The 20,879-nt window shown below is 47.8% G+C and overlaps 1 protein-coding gene across 3 annotated transcripts; it reads left to right on the top strand.

Annotated features, from left to right (window-relative positions):
• The first annotated feature begins 1,321 nt into the window (after positions 1-1,321).
• PHYH (phytanoyl-CoA 2-hydroxylase) lies at positions 1,322-18,906 on the top strand. Of its 3 annotated transcripts, XM_030480162.1 has the most exons (10): positions 1,322-1,326; positions 6,821-6,928; positions 9,630-9,685; positions 10,221-10,331; positions 10,450-10,615; positions 11,316-11,397; positions 13,310-13,491; positions 14,209-14,358; positions 15,690-15,821; positions 17,884-18,900. In XM_030480162.1, the coding sequence occupies exons 2-10, from the start codon at positions 6,842-6,844 to the stop codon at positions 17,935-17,937; spliced, it is 1,020 nt and encodes a 339-aa protein (XP_030336022.1). In that variant the 5' UTR covers positions 1,322-1,326; positions 6,821-6,841; the 3' UTR covers positions 17,938-18,900. The 3 variants fall into 3 exon arrangements, with proteins under 3 accessions (XP_030336022.1, XP_030336020.1, XP_030336023.1); XM_030480160.1 differs by lacking the exon at positions 1,322-1,326 and having other exon boundaries at positions 6,708-6,928; positions 17,884-18,901; XM_030480163.1 differs by lacking the exon at positions 1,322-1,326 and having other exon boundaries at positions 6,743-6,928; positions 13,310-13,488; positions 17,884-18,906.
• Positions 18,907-20,879: the final 1,973 nt, after the last annotated feature.

Genomic DNA, 20,879 nt, shown 5'->3' with positions numbered 1-20,879 from the left:
GTACCTCTGCACGTACCAGCTTCCATCCCTCAGTATGAGGAGGCTGCTTGTAAAACTGCATTGAAGTTGTGAAGAGAGTGGAGATTAAAGACTTTTAACAGTTAGAATATCCACCTGCCTAATCAACTCGTTTGATAAGTAGTAGATGTTCCTGGAAAGCCAGTATCTGTTCTAATCTGATCTAGTTGAAGATGCCTCTGCTCACTGCAGTGGGTTGCACTAGATGACCCTTCCAACCCAAACTCTTCTAAGATTCTTATATGGTGGTTTCCTCAGCCTTTTGCTTTTCCCGCTGCATCAGGGAAGAATAACACTCTCAAAACTATCTGTGGCAGTATATAAAGTCCAAATAGTTTTGTATTTTAGGTTTTATTTTAATTTCATGTTTGGCTGCAAATTCAAGACTGACCCATTTCTACTTAATGATACAAAAACTAGAGTGAATGCTGCAGTGAGAGGGCAGCAAACCTGAGTGGCTGAGGGGGACAGATGGGCATCCTGTGCTGTACTTACTTGTCACTGAATGTCTGGTTAACAGGCAGGAAGAGTCACCTTCTGGGTGTGAATCTGCACTCTGACCACAGGATGTGATCAGGAACTTCTGTGGCTGGTGCTTGAAGAAGAGAAAGGTAACGAAATACCTTCTTACTTGGCTTTTGGATAGGCATTTTTCCAAGACTGGTGGTCATGAGGGAGAATACCTAAAGGGGGCCTATGAGAAATCTAAAGAATGACTTTAGTGACAGGACAAGGGGAAAGGCTTTAAATTAAAAGAAGGGAGATTGAGATTAGATATTAGGAAGAAGTTCTTCCCTGTGAGGGTGCTGAGGCGCTGGCACAGGGTGCCCAGAGAAGCTGTGGCTGCCCCATCCCTGGCAGTGTTCAAGGCCAGGTTGGACACAGGGGCTTGGAGCAACCTGCTCTAGTGGAAGGTGTCCCTGCCCATGGCAGGGGTTGGAACTGGATGAGCTTTAAGGCCCCTTCCAACCCAAACCAGTCTGATTCTATGAGAAGGGGATCCCTTCTGGAAGCTTCACGACCTGAACAGAGCAACATCTCTGTGAAGGAGACTTCCACATACCAGGTCTCTAAGCTGGCATTGCAAGACCCAACCAGGAAGGAAGAGCTTGGGTATTTTTAAGCTCTTGGTGCTCAGAGCTGGCTATGATGGCTCCAGCCATCTCTGGCACTCCTGAAAGCGTCTGTGTACATAGGAGTAGGTTGGACCCACAGATCAGAGGTGTGGAACCACTGTAGCCCTAAGACCCCGTTTCCCATGCTGGGGAGAGGGAAGCCAGGCTGCAGCGCCTCAGGAGCTGGGCAGGGGTTGCCCAAAGCCTGAGATTTAGAAGAGGCCAGGAACAAGAGGTGGGATTTTGCTTTTGTGGAAGGCAGAGCTAGTCCATGTGTCCCTCGACACATTGTGTCCTCCATATGGAGGGTTTCCTCCCAGTGTGTCTCAACTAGCTTTAATCTGGGTTGCTCTGCTTCCAGCTGCAGCAGTTTAGACTTCAGCAATTCAGCATAGGCTTTGCTGCTCCAGACTGATTCCAGGTATGTACCATGCTGCCTGCACCACATCCAGACCATGACATTACGACTTTCCTTCTGTCATCCAAGACACATTGAAGCAAATGCTGATATTCCAACCAGTGCTTTCCTGTGCTTTTGCTTGCAATGTTGACATACTTTCTGTTGTATCTTTCTAAGGTGTGAAAAAGCTGCTGCCCCACATCTCCAACCATCAGAGAGGGCAAAATCATAACAACAGAAGAATGGTTTTGATATTTCCAAGGTAAAAATAGATTTGTGTTCAGATACACATTCCTTATGTAGTAGGTCACCTGGGGGGTGCTCCTACCACTGTAACAGAGCTCACAGAACAATTTGAATTGGAACAGACGTCTTGCAGTCTCCTGATCCAAAGCAGGGACAATCCTGACATGAAATTAGGTTGCTCAGGTCTGTGTGCAGTCAGGCTTTGAATATCTCCAAGGACAGGAATTTCACAGTCTCTCTGCACCCCTTGTTTCAGTTCTGGCCATCCCATTTCTGCAGAATTTATATCCAACAGGGTATTTTCTTGCTGCAGTTTGTGCCTGTTGTCTCTTAATTTTGCTGTAAGCTTTCAAGACTGTGGCTGTCTTCTCTACCTCCCTCCATTAGATACTAGCAGGCAGCTGTAGGATCTCCCTGGAGCCTCCTCTTCAAGCTGAGCTATTTTCTCAGCCTTTCCTTGAGCACCGTGTGCGTCAGCCCCCTCATTTTAGTGGCTCTCCACTGAACTCACTCCAGGATGTCAGTGTCTGTGCTGGAGAGCCCAAAACTAGACCAGATGTAATCTCACAAACTGCCTCACAGAGAGGAAGAACCACATCCCTTGATGCTCTGGCCACACTCTTGTCCATGCAGCCCAGCATGCAGCCAGCCCTTTTCATCACAAGCACACGCCACTTGCTCATATTGAACTTGTCCATCGAGTCATTTTCTGCACAGTAGCTTTGCAGGCAGGCAGGACCCAGCTTGTCCTGCAGCACAGTTATTCCATACCAGGTACAGCCCTCTGCCTTTGCTGAGCTTCCAGGAGTTCCTGCCAAGGTCCCTTCTAGCTGTCAGGATGGCTTCCCCAGCTTCCTGAGGATTCATTCTTGTCCAGGTCAGTAATACAGAGATAAACCAGCATCGGTTCTGCTACTGAACGCTGACAGACGCCACAAGTAACCAAGTGCACTTCATACTGCTGATTACAGCCCTTTCTGTCCCAAGGAGATAAAAGCCTTCCCAAGGTCAAGGTGCAGGCTGCTTGTTGCCCTACGCTAATCCGCAGAGCCATTCTGTCACAGAAGGCAAGGAGACTGGCCAGGCCCAATTTGCTTTGATAAATCTGTGCTGGCTGTTCCCAATCATTTTGTCCTTGGTAAATATGGACATTATAAATCCAGGAGGGTTTACTGGACCGTCTTTTTGGAGACAGGTCCAGAAAGATCCTTCTTTTTCCCCTTTGTGAAGACAGGTATGTGAAGACATTTGCCTTTTCCCAGTCATTAGTCTCTCTCCTGGTACGAGGAGAGACAGAGCAGCTCTGCAGTCACACTGACTGGCTCCTACAGATAAATCCTGCATGGTCCCATGGACTTGAAAATGCCCAACCTGCTTCAGTGGTCTCTACCTTAGTCTGCTGCAGCATGGGTGATGTTCTGTGGCCCCAGACCCTGCTGCTCAGCACAGGGAAGCCAAGAACAGACCAGGCCAGCAGGGCCCAAGGCGAAGAATTCATCGAGACCCTTAACCTCTTCCATGTCCTTTGTCCCTACATCCCCCTATTTTGTCCTTTGTTGGGTCCACCCTTTCCTTTGCCTCCCCTTTGCTGCTAATGTATCTGTAGAAGCTCTTCTTGAATCTTCTGGTGATGAGAAGTGAACCTGCACGTTGGCGGTGGATTTTGTTGTTGTTCTTGTTATTGTCTCATCTACATCTGTTTTCACTGGCATCTGAGTTAAAAAAGCTAATTTTCCTGGGTTGGAGCAGCTGCCACTTCCCACCACAGTAAATTAAGCTTTCCAAAGACCTCATCTTTAGAATTACAGTTCTGATCATAATGTGGGTTTTAATAGTCAGTTGAGATGCTTATTAAATTATAACACTGTGCATTAGGACCATTCCTGTACTGCTGGAGAAATCTCAATCATTTAGGTTTTATTAGTTTTGTGATTTAATGAACAGAAAACATTAAAACTAAAAGCCAAATGCAAAACAGCTGTATAAAAATGTTCCATAAAATTCAGGAAACTGACAGACATAGCTGTAAAAATACTTTGCAGAGGCGCAGCCCCTCTTCAATGCCATTCATTTTAATAAAAGGATGAATGCCACCATCAGTTTTCTTAATGAAGAAAATCTCTCCCTCGTTTCTTTTCCTAGGTTCAGGAGATTCAGCCTGTACTTTAGTGAAGCTTACCAATGGACTGGAAAATTGCTCTGGACTGGTTTGGGTCCACACACTTCTGTGTTTAGAGCACGTGGCTACACCACAACCAGCCGTCGTGTCCCTGATGTTGCTGTGTTGTTCTTAGCGCTGCAGCCTCGAGTGGTGCCAGCAAGAAACAACATCAATCTTTTGTTGTATTGAAGTTTGATCCTGGTCTGTGTGAGTTTGAGGGTACAAATAAGGGGCACCTCAATCACCCGCTCCTCCATGCCAAGGTGGAGGAGGTATCCTGGATCATTTAGTGGTTTGATGTGACAGGATGGTCCAGTGACACTGCACAAGCCGGTATTACCAGCAGTGTTATCAAGATTACCAGAGAAGCAGTAAGTAAAAAGGAATAATTATATTCAATGCACAGAGAGATTAGCTTTTTGAGGCTGCTCTTGTTTAAAAACGCATGTGTATGTCTATGTAAATGTGTATTATGTATGTATAAAAGCATCTTAGTTCTCAAACTCCTAAATCAGGACAGCAAAAATCACTAAGTACTTGTTTATTTTTCCCAGGTATGAAAGACACCTTTGCATAAGATGCTGTCAAACATGTACCAGTGGAAGAAATATCTACATTGCAAACAGGTCGGTGTCAGAACTAGCGTGTGTAGTATTGTTCAGCTTTATCTTTTGAATGGAAATCTTACCTGGATTTTGAAACAGATGAAGATTTATTGAGGTTCCTGTTTCAGTTTGCATTGTGAAGCCAATTGCAGCATATATCTGAATTACAAACAGACCTTTCAGTGCAGTTCTAATTAGGACTTTGGTAATAAAACTGTTACTCTAGTTGCCTCCCCCTCCCTTGAATTTGATTTGACTTTGAATAACTTTGTTTACCTGTGACTAAGTGTTTTCCTATAGCTTAGGAGTCAAAGGTCTGATTTTGCTGGCAATGAAGGGCTGGGAGCTCTCACTGCTGCTGCTTATGACTACACAAAATGGTTTTGAGAGCCTTTTCTGGGTTCCTCTCCTTGTTTGTTCCACTTTTGTGATCAGCCCGTGTTTTGTTGTAACCCCCAAAGGACGTGGCTCCACCAGGCATACGTGGAACTGTTGACTGTGAGAGCTATGAACAGGAACAAACCCCAGCCCAGGCAGCTGCCACAAATGGAGTATGTAAACCTGCTGTGGTACATCCTTACTTAAATCATTGGGAGTTTTGCCACTGAGTTTTAAAGGGAATCAGCTTTTAACATACAGGTTAAGTTCAGAAGCACTTCCTATCCGTGCTTTGGCTTCTGTTTATCTGTAGCACCAGCATGAAGCTCAGTATATTGAGAGCTGACGTCAACACGTGGCCTTGGGTTCCAGAAAAACCTGCTGCAAAATGGAGTTAAGCTTCCTGAATTATCTGTGATGTAAAGATCTGGTGCACACCGTGTCATCATCAGGCTGCCTGGAGCAGCAGGGGATTTGCTCTTTGTGGTGCATCTCTGGGAACAGGGCCTGGCTGGATCACTCGGGAGCAAGGGGTTTATGAACAAACTGTGAGGATCTATGTGCATATGTTGGGTTGGCAAAATAATGCAGATTCTCAGCATAACTCCCCTCCAGTCCTGATGCTGCTCTCCAGCTTATCTTGTATTATAGGGTATTTCTTACTGGATTTGTTGCTCTCAGTTTACCTCTCTTTTCTCATGGAGATCCCCAACTTCTCCATCTCCTGCGAGAGTAAGGTGGGAGAGCAGCCTGCAAGGCTGGACCTGGAGCAGCCAACACACTGCCTTCCTCCCACCTTCACCCTCCTCACAGCTGTTACCTCTGTCCCCACCTCCCTGCTCTGTCCTGGTCAGAGATGAATCCCCCTGGCCCAGGGAAAGATAAAGGACAGCAAATTCCATCAGGAGATACCCCACCTCCAGCAGCATCTGCTTTGCACAGGGCTGGAGGGGATGAGTTGACCATCCCACCACCAACACAAGCCAGCCTGAACCGTGACACAGGGGGCCTGAAGGCCACTTTGCAGAAGTGGGGGAGCTCTGTGGTGCAGCAGCAACAGGGACACGTGCAGAGATGATCAAAACCATCTTCTGAACTATGCTGCAGACCCTGGGGTTGTTTTCAGTCCCTTAATATTCTTCTCCTCGTGTGTGTCAGTTGATGCACTCACAGAGTTAATTAAGGCAGATGAGAGTGTGCTAAGGACAGCATATATTGAATATGCCACTTTTAAGTGTATTCCAGCTTCAGAGGAAGCCTCTAAAGCTTATTTCAATGCCTATTTGCAGCTCCCCATTTTTTATGCTTCTTCCCATTCTCCTTACAGCGGGTTTTCCACCCCTGAGCTTTTTCTCCCCTCTCCTCCCACCTTCCTAGTGCACTGCAACTCCTGCCTCCTTTTGCCCCTTCTCTTTTCTCACTGGAAAGCCCCAGAGCTGTCCCAGAAGGCTGGACACAAATGCCACCCAGCACAACACCCCGATTTAATCCCAGATCTCTGTCAGTGCAAAACACGCTCTGCCACCCCACCAGGGTGACAGTGGGGCCACAGTCATCTCTCTAAAGTGATTCATGAAGGGATGAGGCAAGCTCTGACAGCCTCCTTAGAGACAGGAGATAAAGAGATATGTGGGCCTCGGCCGTGCTCTGTGCCCATGAGAGCGCCTCTGCACAGGGCTGATGAAATCCTCCCAAGCTCAGGAACTGCTGGCATAGAACGGGAATAACACAGCGATGGGAGGCGGCGTTAAAGCATGCGCTGAGCCTTCCCCACGTACTCCACAGGCCCTCCCATCCGCAACCCGTGCCCGCCCTTGCCGGCTCAGCACGGCTGCCGGCGCATGTGCGGCCGAGGCCCAAGGACGCGGACCCGGCCCGGCTGCGCCCGTAGGGTCAGAGCTGGGGCGGCCCCGGCGCCATGGAGCAGGTCGGGGAGCGGTCGGCGGCCCGGCTGGTTGCCATCCTCCGGCACCTCTCCCCGCGGGTGGGAGCAGCTCCTGCTCCTGTATCCTTTATGGGGTGCGATCGGGGCGGGGGGATGTTGGGGGTCAGGGCTCTGCGGCCCCAGCCCCGGTGAGCTTTGCCCCATTGCTCCCCGCACTCTGTGTGCTTGTGTGTGCAAGGAGAGGTTCCATGGTTTGTCCTGCAGGGACACACAGGCAGAGTCCCTGCCCTGTGTCCTGTCTGTAGAGCGGTGCAGGGGGGCCATGTGCCACACAGCCCCTCGGTAAGCAGGGATGCACTAAGGCAGTGCTTCCCCAGCACCCCCGACTGGTGCTTTGGGGTCAGCACGCATCCCACCCCAAAAACCTGCTGCTTTCTCCTTCAGCTTCAGCACTGCAGCCCGCTGGGTGCTGGGAATTGCATCTGATGAACCCCTTATGGCACATCTGCCCCAGCACGGGGCAGGGGGGTTACCTGCAGAGAACCATCCTCCTGGAGGTTTGGGGTTTGGGGAGATAGACTCCACAAGGCTTAGCAACTGAACAGCAAGTCTCAGCCTTTGTTGGGAGGTATGGGTTTGACTGGTAGACCAGCAGCAGGAAAAATTTCAGGGTTTGCTTTGTGAGTGGGAAATGAGGTGGAAATGTTGGAGGCTGGTGGCTTTATGATAGACCAGAGAAAGGAAACCAGGACAGAAATAAGTTTTCATGTTGGTCTGTCCCATGTGTCCACAAGTTAAACGAGGGCTGCATGCAGGTGGTATTTTTAAAGCCGCTGGTGGTATTTTTAAAGCTTCTGCCTTAAATCTTGCTGGTTTTTAAATATAAAATATGTTTAAATGCTGCTGATTCTCAGTGGGAGCTGAATGTTGACAAGTTTCATCTGAATTATACCAAATTGGCAAAGAGGATGTGATCAAACAGGATGTAGGAGACAGATGGATAGCGGTGACTCAGGCTGCTGTGAGGCAAAGGTGCAAGTGGGAGCACAAAATTGGAAATAAATGCTAGGAAAATGTTGTGGTTTAACCCCAGCTGGCAACTAAGTACCACACAGACTTGTTGTAAAGAGAAAGTAAGTAAGGAGAGGCGCTGCACAAGCTGCTTTGGTTTTAAATCCAGCTGCGATAGTCCTGATGCAAAGAGCTTTGGACAAGAGTACGACTAAGCTGGGCTGGAGCAAGAAAGGGATTTGGATAAAGTAAGTGGCAGAATCTAATAAGAATAGATTTATTTGATGTATGTTACATCAGTGCACTGGTTTTATCTTTACCAAAATGAGCTGCCAGAGGTGGCAGCTCCTTCCCAGCCTGTGTACCTCTTGTTTTCAGTTGTGCAAGCATCCCAAACTCGTCCTTGGGGTGTTGCAAGGTGGCAAGAGCAAAACCAGTGAGACGAAGAGGTGCTGCAAAGACCGGGAGGAACGTGTTCAGATGGAGTCCAGCTCTTGGTGGACTTGTCTGCTATATCCCACTTCAGGGAGGTGGAGATTGAACTGCAGCTGAGGTTCAGCCAGTGCCTGTGTCTCCATCCACTGCCTGTGGACATTTAGGAGCCTGGATGGCCAGGAGTCCCTTTTGCACTGAAACTGGACCTGAAATGTGGTGTGTGGAGCAGCAGTGCCCTCAGTTGGGGAATCCCTTGCTCTGGGGCTCACTGTGGTGGTTTCCACATTGTCTCACCATGTCCTTTTCCTTCCTGCTCTTTTGAATCCAGTTGTCAGCAGCTTTTCCTCCCTCTGGCTCATCATTTTTGCTACACTGTGTGTTGTGTTTCTTCTCCCACTGTATGTGACTCCTGACCAGCCAATGTTTAAGCTTGTCGGTGTAGGAACCACAGACACAACTGTTGTGATAAAACCTCTTTCTTATTCCAGAAGCATGCCTGCTTTATGGCACACTTAAAAGGTAGTGGTGAGCAGTAGAGGAAAGTCTTTGGTTTACATAAACCCCCGAATCACAGAGGTCTCCAAACATGCATGTGTCTGGAAATGCTCTTCTTTTGTCCTTGTCCCTCGGCGATGCTTCAACACCATGCACAAACCTCTTGTGAGGCTTCATTAGCAAGTGGGATTTAATTGCTCTGTCGATGAGAGTGCATCTCTTTGCACAGGAGAACACAACTGTGTTCATGTAAACCTGATGAAATGAAGTAGAGGACAAGCCCATAGCTCTCCTTCTCTTAGTGCTGTTCATGTTAAGTCTGGGAGGGACTTAATCTCTGCAGTAAGTGAAGGGAAGGTGAGGGTTTGCACCACCCTATGTGGAATGGAAGGGTTTGCACCATCCCATGGGAATGTGAAGTCCCAGGTGCATCCCATGTGGCTTCTGGCTCTTATGCTAGTAGGGGAGAGATGCAGAGGCAGGCAGTGCACGTTTTGGGTAGGTCTGGCTGCTCTCCAGAGCATAGGGAGAGACATTGGGCAAGTAAAGTTCTCCACTGAGCATCTCATTGAGTGTCTTGGTGTTCTGGGAGATGCATTGAGGCATGTGGAGTACTCTGGAGCCTCAGGCATTTTATACTGGCTTTTCTTTATGTGTGGACAAGACTACTATGCTGTTACTTCATGCTTCTGTGCCAGACCTGCTGCTCCCAAAGGTGGGAAAGACTTATTTAGAAGCAAAATAAACAAGAACATGAATCGAATGTACAGCACAGCACTTATCTTTAAGATGAACCGCGTTGTAGGAGTCAGGATGCATGTGTTTAGATGTTTTTCTGCTCTATTGTACTTGAATGTATATTCCTTAATTTCCATCCCAGACAAGCATTCCTACGTCAGCCCAAGTGAGTGCTGTTCCTCAACCAGGGAGGTTTTGGTAAGCTGGATCTTCCTTTGTAGAGATTAAAAAGAAATATAACCTGCAGAACTCAATTATTTTTTCCACCCCAGCACATGTTGATCAGCAGACATTGTGTAGCCTTTTATATATTGCAAGGGTATAATCTCCTTTGTTTAATAAAAAAGCATAACCATGCATCTTGGAAATGTCTGCATGGACAGCGTGACTCCAGAGACTGTTCCCATGTGCTTCAGAATCTCTGTTCAGAGTAAAGGCTACTGAGGACCGAGCTCAACTTCTCCACTTTGGGAGGGCACACAGGGGATGCTTTGAACCCTAACACAGAAGTAGTGGGAGGCTGTGTGCAGGGATGCTGCACAGCCATGGAACCACCATACCGGGACATAGGGAATGCTGCAGAGCTGAGTGGACATGCAGATGGGGAGGGTTTCCCACCGATTCTCCCCACCGGCTTCTCATCCCCCCCATGTCACCGTCTTCCTGCCAGGTCTCACCAACGTTGCTCTTGTTCTACCAGGCCCTACTAATGTGTTTCTCCTTTGTTTCTCAGCTATACCCTGGACAATGATGTCCTCACCACAGAGCAAAGGCAGTTCTATGAAGACAATGGGTATCTGCTCATTAAGAAGCTTGTTTCTGATGAAGACATTGAGCGCTTCAGGTACGGGGCGCTCGCTGAAGGTGCTGGGGGTTCCTGTGTGCAGCAGCATCCCGAGGGAGCTCTGGGAAGCTGGAAGAAGCTGAACTCTCCCATCATGGACATTCCCTCTGCTTTGCAGGAAGGAGTTCATGAGGATTTGTAGAAGGGAGGTGAATCCACCAGGAGCTATGATTATGAAAGATGAGTCCCTGAGATCCCAGTATGGTCAATCTGAAAGAGTAGTTAATAAAGTGCAGGACTTCCAGGAGGATGAAGAGTTGTTCAGATACTGTACTCTGCCAGAGGTAAAACTAGAAAGTAACCACAAAAAGGTGTATGGTGGTGGAAGAGCCTGTATGGATGTGTCGGTGTTCTAATGCCTGTGCGAAGAAGCTGATTCTGGTTCCGCTAAAGCTATATCCTTTATCTCTTAGAGCCCCTCTATGTCACTCCCATAAGTACCTATGCGAGGAGGGAATATCATTCCATCTTTTAAGAGTGTTCTGCATGAGCACGGGATGGATGGATGGTGCTAAGGGCATATTTAAAGCAGTGCTCCTCAGTTCCTATGGTGCAGCGCCAGTCAGGAATGTGACTAACCCAAACAGTGCCATGCTACGGACAGACCAGCAACACTTTCTAAATGTCTTTTATCCAGGCAAAGCACCGGCTCTCTGGGCAGGTCCAGCTTTGCAGGCAATGTTCATGTTGTGGCAGACAGCCACTGTAGCTTTGTGGAAGTATGACCTTCCCCATCTCTTCAAGCCCACCCAGCAGCCTGCTGCACCATCTTCCATCTTGGCCTCCTACCATGCCCATTTGTGTGCTGTGCCAGATCCTGCATCCCTCCATCCCAGCCTCCTCCTATACCCTAGTTCTCAGTCAAACATCCAAGTCCTAGTGCTTCCTCAGCAATCTTTCCTCTTATTCCTCTTATTTTTATGTTTCTAATATGTGTGTGTATATATAGATTTGTATATATTTTTAATGTTTTCTTGCCTGTAGGTCCTCAAATATGTTGAGTGCTTCACAGGGCCAAACATCATGGCAATGCACACCATGCTGATAAATAAACTTCCAGATTCTGGTAAGGAAAACTTGGATAAGAGGAAAATAGAGGCACTATTGTGCTGTCTATTCAGCCAAGATTTAGGGTTAGTGTTTTGGAAAAGCTGTTTGAAAAAATGAATGAGACAAATCAAAACCAGATAACTCTGAATATTTGCAAGGCCACTTTGTTAATAGTTTGTTTTCTTGTAACCACAGAAGCACAGAATGGTTTGGGTTGGAAAGGACCTTAAGATCATCTAGTTCCAACCCCCTGCCATGGGCAGGGATGCCTCACACTGGACCACGTTACCCAAGGCTCTGTCCAGCCCGGCCTTGAACACTGCCAGGGATGGAGCATTTACCATGGCTTAATGAGATAAAGTTTCTTGTCTTTCAATGTTCAGTGGATGTTTGTTTGCAGAAGATGGTGCTTGTCTTGGTTATCTTTGAATACTCACGTGTTCAAAGTGAGCAAGCAGGCTCCCTATTTGGCCTTTATGCAAGCACAGCTGGCTCAGGGTTTAAAACATGACGTTTGTTAAGCTCGACTTTTCCAATGTGTTGAAGATGAGAGCTCCTGTGGACCTTGGTGAAAGGCAATAACTGCAGAGATCATCCTTTGCTTGGAGTTTGTACACTCTTGATCTCACTGACAGTGGTTGCAAGCTCAGCACTTCGATAGGAGGATACTTGAGTAGGTGCCAAAAGAAGGAGTTTGAAGCCAAGCTCCTGCTGCTGAAAACTAACATCATAATTCATGCAGGGGTGGTGGGAAGGGAGAGGAAGAGAACAGGACTGACCATGTTACAGCTCTTCAAAGGAGCTTTGGCTCTGCATAAGCTGCTTCAGTTTAGCAAAGTTGAGACCTGAGCCTCAGGTCATTGTTCTTAAGGTGTTTCTTATTCTTAGATTAAGGTGTGCAGCTTCTGAGCAGATGCATAACACTGAGTTATTAAAACACTGACTTTATTCAAGTCATCTCCACTTGGCGTCTTGAATGCTCCACAGAAAGCTCTGTCGTTTTGGCTTGGAAGTTCAACAGGAGACCATGGATTTTTAATGTAAAAGCAAAGAATTAATGGACAAGAAATGGGAAGCTGCTCCATATTTACGAGGTCTCCATCCAATATCTTTGAGGAGTACTTTAGGAGAGGTGCAGATCTCTGGAGAGTTTTTGAGGCTGAATAATACGGCAAATGAGGCCAGTGGAAACATCCTTACTATATCTATTTGAGGAGCAAGCTCAATGGCAAAATAAATATGTAAATAATAGCTATAAAAGGCTGTTTTGGTGTGGGTGATATGTTTCCATTTCCACAGAGGGAAAAGAAGTAACAAAAAGACTTTCACAAATATTTATGCTTGTTCAGACTTCACAGAACAAAGCCTCTAGAGCAAAGGCTAATGGATTGCTGGTAGACTGTCTGGGGAGGCTGCAGTCCATAAATTGAGATTTATTTTCTTAAATGAAGGCTAAATAAACATGTGTTGGGTGCAGCAGAGACAGGGCTGGTTCTGCTTGCAACACAGCCATAGATCAAGTGACTGCAGACAGCAACGACTGTTTGGAAGTCTTTGTGCTGGAAAGGTTTGTGCAACACTGCTGGTTAAAGTTCACAAAGCTGGGGAGCAGCCAAAGGGAATGGTGAACACTTGGCAAGGTTGCGGTTAAGGCCGGCAACAGGAGTCTTCTGAGGGATCGTGCAGCCTCCTGGCATCCACTGTGTCCCCATTGCTGTCCCAAGAGCCACCACTATGCTCCTGGTCCTTGGGATGGGTGCAAACTAACCCATTTGGCTTCCAAGGTGGGCTGGAGCAGAGAGTGAGTACTCAAAGCCTCTCCAGTGTCAAGCAGCAGCTTCTTAGGACACGTTACAACAATAGTTTAATGGGAAGGAAAAGGCTGTGTCACATTTGATGAGGTTGAAGGTTTTGAACCTGTGTTGCAGATAAACAGACTTTTCTCCACCCCATGCATCAGGACTTGCATTACTTCCCCTTCCGGCCCGCAGCCCGCATCGTCTGCTCCTGGACCGCCATGGAGAGGGCTGACCAGAACAACGGCTGCCTGGTCGTGCAGCCAGGGACACACAAGATGCCCCTGAAGCCTCACGGCTATCCAAAGCAGGAGGTACAGCAGCACAAGGGGTAGGGGAGGGTGTGCGTGAGGGGCTGGGGAGAGCTCACCATGGGGCGGTGATGGTCAAAGCTGGGGCTTTTAGTGATGGGGTTTCTGTGTATGCAAACACTGACTTGTTGCATTGGGAGTGAGTTGCGTGGTTGGCCTCACTCCATGTAACCTGGGTAGATTTGCCTCTGCTTCATGTGTGTCGTGGCATAAGGGCATAAACACACACAAGTCTGAGGACTCTTTATCCTCCTGTGAATTTGTTCCTGCCTGGTGAACACGTGCATGGTCCTAAATGGGAGAAATTGGGTAGTGAACAACTGGATGCAATTAAATATCAAGCTGCATCTTCCTCCCAAGAATGGATGTTTCCTGCCCTGGCCTAGTGTTGGTGATGGTTATAGTGGGAGCAGAAGGCTGGACCCAGCGGTGGCATCAGGCCACGCTTGTGGGATTCTTCCCTGTTGTCTCCAGCCAAGAAATGTTCTTAATTGTCCGAATCCAGCTTCAGAACATGGAAAAAGTGTTATTTCACTGTAGCACAGGTTTGAAGTAGGAAGACTTAAAGGCAAGTGGGCAGGCTTCTAGGTGGGCATGCTGAATACACTGCCCAGAGGAAGGCAGAGCAGTGGCTGTCCCTTGCATTGAGAACTGTGATTTTAGGGAATTAAAATCACTGTGATTTTAACTGAGTGATTTCAGCTCAGCCTTCTTGTCTAGGGTGCGGGCAACAAACTTTTCCATGGGCTGCTTGATGAGGATGAGAAGATTCCCAAGGTTCACCTCGTCATGGAGCAGGGAGACACGGTGTTCTTCCACCCCCTGCTCATCCATGGCTCCGGGATAAACAAGACAACAGGTTTCCGAAAGGTAGGGAACCATCTCTTGATAGAGCTTGTGATATTTCTGGGTTTTTTTTCAAAGCTCAGGAGTATGTGGATGATTTTTAAATGAGTTTTTATCTTACTAATACACTTTTACACTCTCTGTCTTTTGGGATAAGCGCATGCTGTGGGGCTGCTTGGGAAAAACAGAACAGGAGGAGAAACTGGATGTTGAACCTATGTTTGAAGCCTGGCTGGCTGTATTTGCTTTGCCAATAGTTCCCTTTGAGCTGTCCCAAATATCAGGAACTTCTCTAACTTTATTCCCCTGCTTGCTTGGTATCTCCTCTCTGGATAGCAGGAGCCTCCATCGTCCAATATATAATATTGATTTAGATGATACCACAATCCATTTTTCTGTTAAAATTTGATTACACATCATCTATTTGTTTTGCATCATGATTATTTAACTGAAACAGGCAAAAGTGCCCTCCTTTGGAGGCCTGATCCTTCAACAGAAGGGGATTTATCCAGGCATGTTAGGGAACTGTGGCTTCTACTGCAGCCACTAATAGCAATGCAGAAATTTCCCCCCATGCACTGCTCTGTTTTTGGGTTTTGCCTGCGTTGACTACTTAGATGGCCCATTCCTTTAGCCCCTGTCACAGTTTGCTGGTGTGGAATTCCTTCCTCCTTCAATACTGAAAGCAGAGAGAACATCAGGTACGGAGTCTCATCTGCTGGCTCTTTCCTGGCTAGTGGAGCAATAGTCCTGTGTAGTATCCCACAGAAACACAAGAGCTTCCTCATAACTGTGCCAAATCCCAACATCTCTCTGCCTTTGGGGTAAACCAGTGAGTATCCTGGAGCTCTCTGGGCCAGGTTATGGTCCAGCTCCCTTTGAGATTTGGCATTCTCTCACCTGCAGCTGGCATAGCTCATGTAACAAGAGCTTTTCCAGTGGGGCTTTTCTGTTTATTTCTTCTAGACTCTGCTTAAGCAAGAACTGGTTACAAAATGAAGTGGTTTATGTGACTGTCTGGGTGCAGAAAATAAAAACCCACCCTCTCAGTTTAAAGCCATTCCCCCTTGTCCTATCAGTACATGCCCTTGGATCAAGTAGTACAGTTCGTGCTGGAGGAACATTTGGGAGAGAAGGGAAGGAAGAAGAGCATGCCAGAAAGCAGGATTATTTCCCCAGCAAGAGTATTTCTCCAAGGGGAAACCCTCAGGAGAGCAGGAGTGCTCAGAAAGGAGGAAGGAATTTGCTGACATGATAAGGGGTAGGGTGTCCATGATCTGGGATGCATGAGGTTTGTTTCCACCAGCCATTCATACTCGATGTGGTAGTGAGTGATGCCCCATTTCCTCACACAGAGCATAAGCTGCCACTTTGCCAGCTCAGAGTGCTACTACATTGATGTCAAGAACACGATCCAAGAGCATCTGGAGAAAGAACTGGCAGAAATGGTTCGCAAGAAGTACAACATGACTTCTGTAGAACTCAAGGTAAGACTTGGCTTTATGTCCTTTGTTACAATCCAGCTCTGTTCCCTTTCATAAGGGACAATCCCTTTTGTGACAGATTTGTGCTTTTTGCTATGCCCACTTTGGCACATCAAGCTGTTTGATACAGAGGGATTTGGCAGAACAAAAGACCTGATGTTCAGAGGGAAACCAGTAGGCTTTTTGGGGGCCTTTCTGCTGCTTCTCACTATGATAGAGAAGTGGCTTTGCTCTCTAGGCAGCACCTTGAGCTCTACAAGTTCCTCCTCCAGCTCTACTTGTCACAGCGGGGTTTGTGAGCGTGCCTGGATCCCTTCCAGTGCTGGCTGAGCTAGTGGAGTTTAGATCAGCACTTTGTTATGTGGCTGAGACTGATGTCGCAGCATAAGCGAGGAGGAGCTGCAGACTCTGCTCTCGTGATGGCTCAGCTCTGGGGCTCCTCAGGTGCCCTTCTTACAGCACTGGAGGGGGTCTGGCTTTCTCCATGTGCACTGGGGTGGGCTAAAATGGCAAGGCAGGAATAGGGTGAAGTCCATGCAAGCTTTGCCCTTCACTGCATCTCCTGGTTCACAGTTGTGTGAACCAGAGCCCCCTGCAGTTATATTTGGACTGCACGATGTAAATAAGAAGATTTGATCATCTCTTGCCCTGAAATTGCAAGTAGAAGAAGGTGTAATAAACTCCATGCTCATCACAGCTTCTGTGTCCACAGTTCTTACAGTTTCCCCTCCAAATGGTAGATTCTCCCTTTAAATCAAGTAGCCACATCTGACTGCAGTAGCAGGCCAAATTTGTTTGATTAAACATAATCCCACACCAGTTGTTTACACTTGAGGCTGCAGCAGGTATGTTGGCAGCAATATCCATCTGCCTCAAAAGAACCTGACTGCGAGGTAGTGCTGAAAAGCTGAAACCACTGTGTGAAATGGAGAGCACATCTCAATTCTTCAGGGATTCAGCCATTGAAAGAATAATAAACCTTGTTATTGGGGTGGAAATGTGCTGAATTTCTTCAGCAGCAGCAGTTCCCAAACACAGGCACAGCTGGTATCGAGGCAGTGAAGTCTGGAGGTAACAGGCAGTGATTTTTAAATGTACATAGTTTACAGCTATTCCAATATCAAGAGCATTCAGGAGGAGAGAACTTTCTTGTTCAGCTTTGGGGTTGTTGTGTTTTAGTGTTTTCCCCATGCTGTGCCTGGGTCTGGTGGGGTGTTCAGCTGCGTTTTGCAATCCTGTTCTTGCATGTTGTCTGTAAAGTTACAGCTTGCTTGACTCTGGATTCCTGGAGCTATTGAGGTATGCAGTGAAACCCGAAGTGAGCGCAGTGAGGCTCTTGCCTTCTCCTGCGTGGAAATGCGGTTGTGCCCATACAAGCCTCAGAGGAGTCTGTTTTCATGTAGCTTTAAGCTTTTAATCACAGTTGGAGCTTTCACCCTTAGGAGAGCTCCACAGGAGCTCTTACATTTCACCTTCAAAAGACTAATGATAAGGACAAAGTAATCCTCACCCAGAGAAACTGAGTGAGGAGCTTGCCCAAGATTCATCAAATCTGAAGCAAAGAGTGGTCTTTGCTTTACAGCAATGCCTGCCCAGTACCTGACTTCTAGCTGAGGGCTTGCTTATGGATTCATATCCATGACTTGGTTCCTGCTGCACAAAGATCACTTGCTCATGGGCTGCATTGCGCGAGGTGTAGTCAGTTGAGGAGCTTTTCTGACCACCCAAAGGCGCACAAGGCGCGCTGTGACTTCTGCAAGGGGGATGTTCTCTGTGCTGCTCGTGTTTCCTCTTCTGACACCCTCCAGAACTGAACCATGGGCATCTTGCCTTCCAACAACCTTGCAAACAACCTGTCTTCTCGGGGTGGAGGTTGCACCTCTTCCTTAGTTTGGGCTGTGGTTTTGTTCCTGATATTTAGGATTTGGAATGCTATTCAGTGAATGTCCTGGTGTGTTTTTATGGAGAGGCAGCTGTATCTGTATCTGTTTCCATCTCTGTAAACTGGAATCCTGTTTTTGCTGGCTCTTAAGGTTTATTCCTTTGTCCCATTTTTGTTTTGAAGGATATTTGGAACTTCCGGGCACGGCTTGTGCAAGGGGAAAGAGTTAATCTGTAGAACAACCCCTGAAGAGCAGGATGGAAACCACGGGCCTGAGAAGGAGCTTCTCTGATCGGAGGGTGCAGACCCTGCCTGTGCTTTGTTGACCTCTGTATTGGTACCGTGGCCAAATCCTGCTTCACAAAATCATGTAATGCTAATAAGAAATAATTGCACTGAGGTTGAACAGCTGATGCCAAGGGAAACCTGACCTAGAAAACTGGGTTTGCTGTGGTTATCGTAGAAAATCAAAGAAATAAGGTCTTGAAAGAACACTTTGATTTCCTTGATGTTTTTATTCCTGGTTTTTAGAAGTTTCTCACTGACATCCCTCTGGAATGATGCTAGATTAACCTAACATTTTATGCAAGAATTTCCAGCATTTCCAACCTCCTTTTCTATGCAAAAGTAAAATAAAATGAATCAGAGTTTCATGCAAGCCCTCAGAATGAGCTCACATGGGAAGTTATTAGTACAGCTGATGGAGATGGGCATATTTGTACCAGCAGAATCAACCTGTAAGAACTGGACAAGGAGAAGAAACTAGATAAAGGGGAAGCAGCAACTACTCATATAGAAAGATGGGATTGATGGGCTGGAACATGGTTGCTATTTGGGTTCCTCAGCCATGACCTGGTGTTGGCATCGCCTCTTACCAAGCAGTGCTGGCACAAGTGAAAGGCAAGACTGACAGGGCTGGGAGTTACAGGGCCAGCAAAGCAGCCTCTTGTTGGCCTTACTGCGGATCCAAGGCTGTGTGAAATGAGGGGGGAGTCCTTTGAGTCTGGGAAAAGGTGCCTTTTGGTGCCACCAGGTTGGGGAAGTGGTTGGATGCTGCTCGGGATGCACTGGTGTAGGGCAGAGCGACGTGCACTGACGTGATCCTCTTGCCTCTCACAATGCTTTTTCTTGCTTTCTGGGTGATTCTTTTGTTTTCAGAATCTATTTTCCGAAATACAGATTAAATCAGAGCAAAGCTGTGTTCCAGGGCTGCGTTGTGTCATTTCTGCTGCTCGGTTGTTCTGGCAGCGGGTGCGCCATTGAATACCCCAGTGCAAAATGTCAACCCTCAGCTCTTTTACACTACCCCTTCCAACTGAAGAAGGTGCCAAAACAGCACCAGAGGCTGCACCGATGGGCTCTCAGGGCTCCTTCTGTTATCCCACAGCTCAGGAAGTCACTTGGTTGAGACAGATCAGGCGCAGTCCTGTCCACGACCCACAAGGCTCAAAATCTTCTCCCCTGGAGAACTGCTTGGACAAGCAGCTGCAAGTCAAAGCCGTTGCAGTCATTTCATGCATGATAACATGATGCAGAGCAGGGTTTTGTCCTTCTTCCTCTTCCTGCAGTGTCTACAGGTTTTGTTGTTGGTTTGAATGCTTTTCAATCAAGGTGAGGTTTGGGCACGGCTATTGCGTTGGTCCTAAACCCCTGGTGATGGGATGAGGTGCCTGGGCTGCGCTTCCCACCTGGAACCAGACCCAGCCTCTCAGTAGCCTCTGTTTTGACCCCAACACTGAGAAGTCTGATGAGGGGGAGACTTTAGGACAGGCCCCCAGCCCTGCTCACTGAGTGACCTTGAGTATCCCGGTTCCTGCATCCCTTGCCATGCCCCCTCCATATAACCCTTGCACTGATCCTGCTCCTGGGGAGATGTTCCATGATGCCTCTCCAGACTTGGACCTTCTCACCTGGTCTCTGCTTGCTGCGTGGGCTCAAGTGAATGATGTGCAGTGGGTTGGGGGCCCCTTTGCTGCCTTTGCTGAGCTCACAGCCTGGCTGGTGCTCTCCTTGGGAGTTCTGTGAGGACTTGGAGTATCCCGTCTGGTTCACAACACAGGGTTTGTGGAGACTTCCCTGCCTGCTGTTACCGGTGTAGCTGGGTTGACTGCAGAGGGAGCTGTGGCCACAAACAAGAGCTACAGGTGTCCATAAGATGCACAGTTTCCAGACTCTGCATTATGGTTGGGTGATCTTAAAGGTCTTTTCCAAGTTGATTCTGTGATTCTTTTACTATGGCTGGGAGAGGGAAGGAAAGGAAGAACTTTATCTTTGTTTTAAAAGTTTGTGCAGCGCTGCCTATGGATTTAGGCTTAAATTTCCTCTTTCAGAAGAACAAACCCATCAAACATCTAAACTCAGCAGTCGTCCCATCTGATGAGAGACTCAAGTCCTTACTCCTCCTACAACAACAGGTTGAGTACTCCAGAGCCTGGGGAGGACTAAGCTTGGGCAAGCTCTCCTTGGCTGTGTGCAAGGCCAGCTCAGTGCATCCTAGCAATGCCAAGGAGCCTGGTCCCTGCCCTCTGAAACGACCATGGGCAGAGCCAGATCCAGCAGAGCTTCTTGGCTGCTTCCCAGTACAGCTACTTGCTCATGGGTGCAGGACCGTGTCCGCAAGGAATTACAAGCACTTCTTCACAGGATGTTTGAGCAAGGGATGGAGTCCAAAGGATGCTTCATCGATCCATGTAAACAGACATGTAAAGGATCTACCTGGTAAGTGCTTTCCTGGTCCTGTTCCCAGCCATCCCAGCCAGCAGAGGTTCTGCAGTCACAGGTTTCCAAGGCACACACCCCACCAGTGGGAATTCACGGCTAGAAACTCACCTCAGTCTCCAGCACCTGGTTTTCCAGGCAAAATCCCAAACCACAACCGTGTATCTCGTAGGGTTTGGTTTCCTGCAGCTGGGTGGGTCACGTCAGGGAGGTGACTGCAGAGGGAGCTGCAGCCACAGGAGAGCTGCAAGGTCTTAACCAGCCGTTGGGTCCAAACTCCCTCTGAATTACCACCACGGCAGCAGGCAGGGGAGGAGGAGAGGAAAAGCAATGATTAACCAGGTCACCTTATTGTTCTGGGAGGAAACCTGCCCAGTGTGCTGCAGCCCCATGGAGGACAAGTGCAGGAACCCAAACATGCTGCGCACCCCTCAATGGTTTTTGCAGCCCCAAAGCATCAA

This window comes from Strigops habroptila, chromosome 3 (genome assembly GCF_004027225.2).
Source record: "Strigops habroptila isolate Jane chromosome 3, bStrHab1.2.pri, whole genome shotgun sequence".
Lineage (NCBI taxonomy): Eukaryota > Metazoa > Chordata > Aves > Psittaciformes > Psittacidae > Strigops > Strigops habroptila.
This window is presented reverse-complemented; position numbering and strand designations above follow the sequence as displayed.

What these genes read in the sequence shown, in the direction of transcription:
- PHYH (XM_030480160.1), top strand. Translation starts at nt 6,842, where the DNA reads ATGGAGCAGGTCGGGGAGCGGTCGGCGGCCCGGCTGGTTGCCATCCTC. An exon ending in TGGGAGCAGCTCCTGCTCCT is followed by an intron (nt 6,929 to 9,629) that starts GTATCCTTTATG and finishes TTTCCATCCCAG; the next exon opens with ACAAGCATTCCTACGTCAGC. An exon ending in ACGGCTATCCAAAGCAGGAG is followed by an intron (nt 13,492 to 14,208) that starts GTACAGCAGCAC and finishes CTTCTTGTCTAG; the next exon opens with GGTGCGGGCAACAAACTTTT.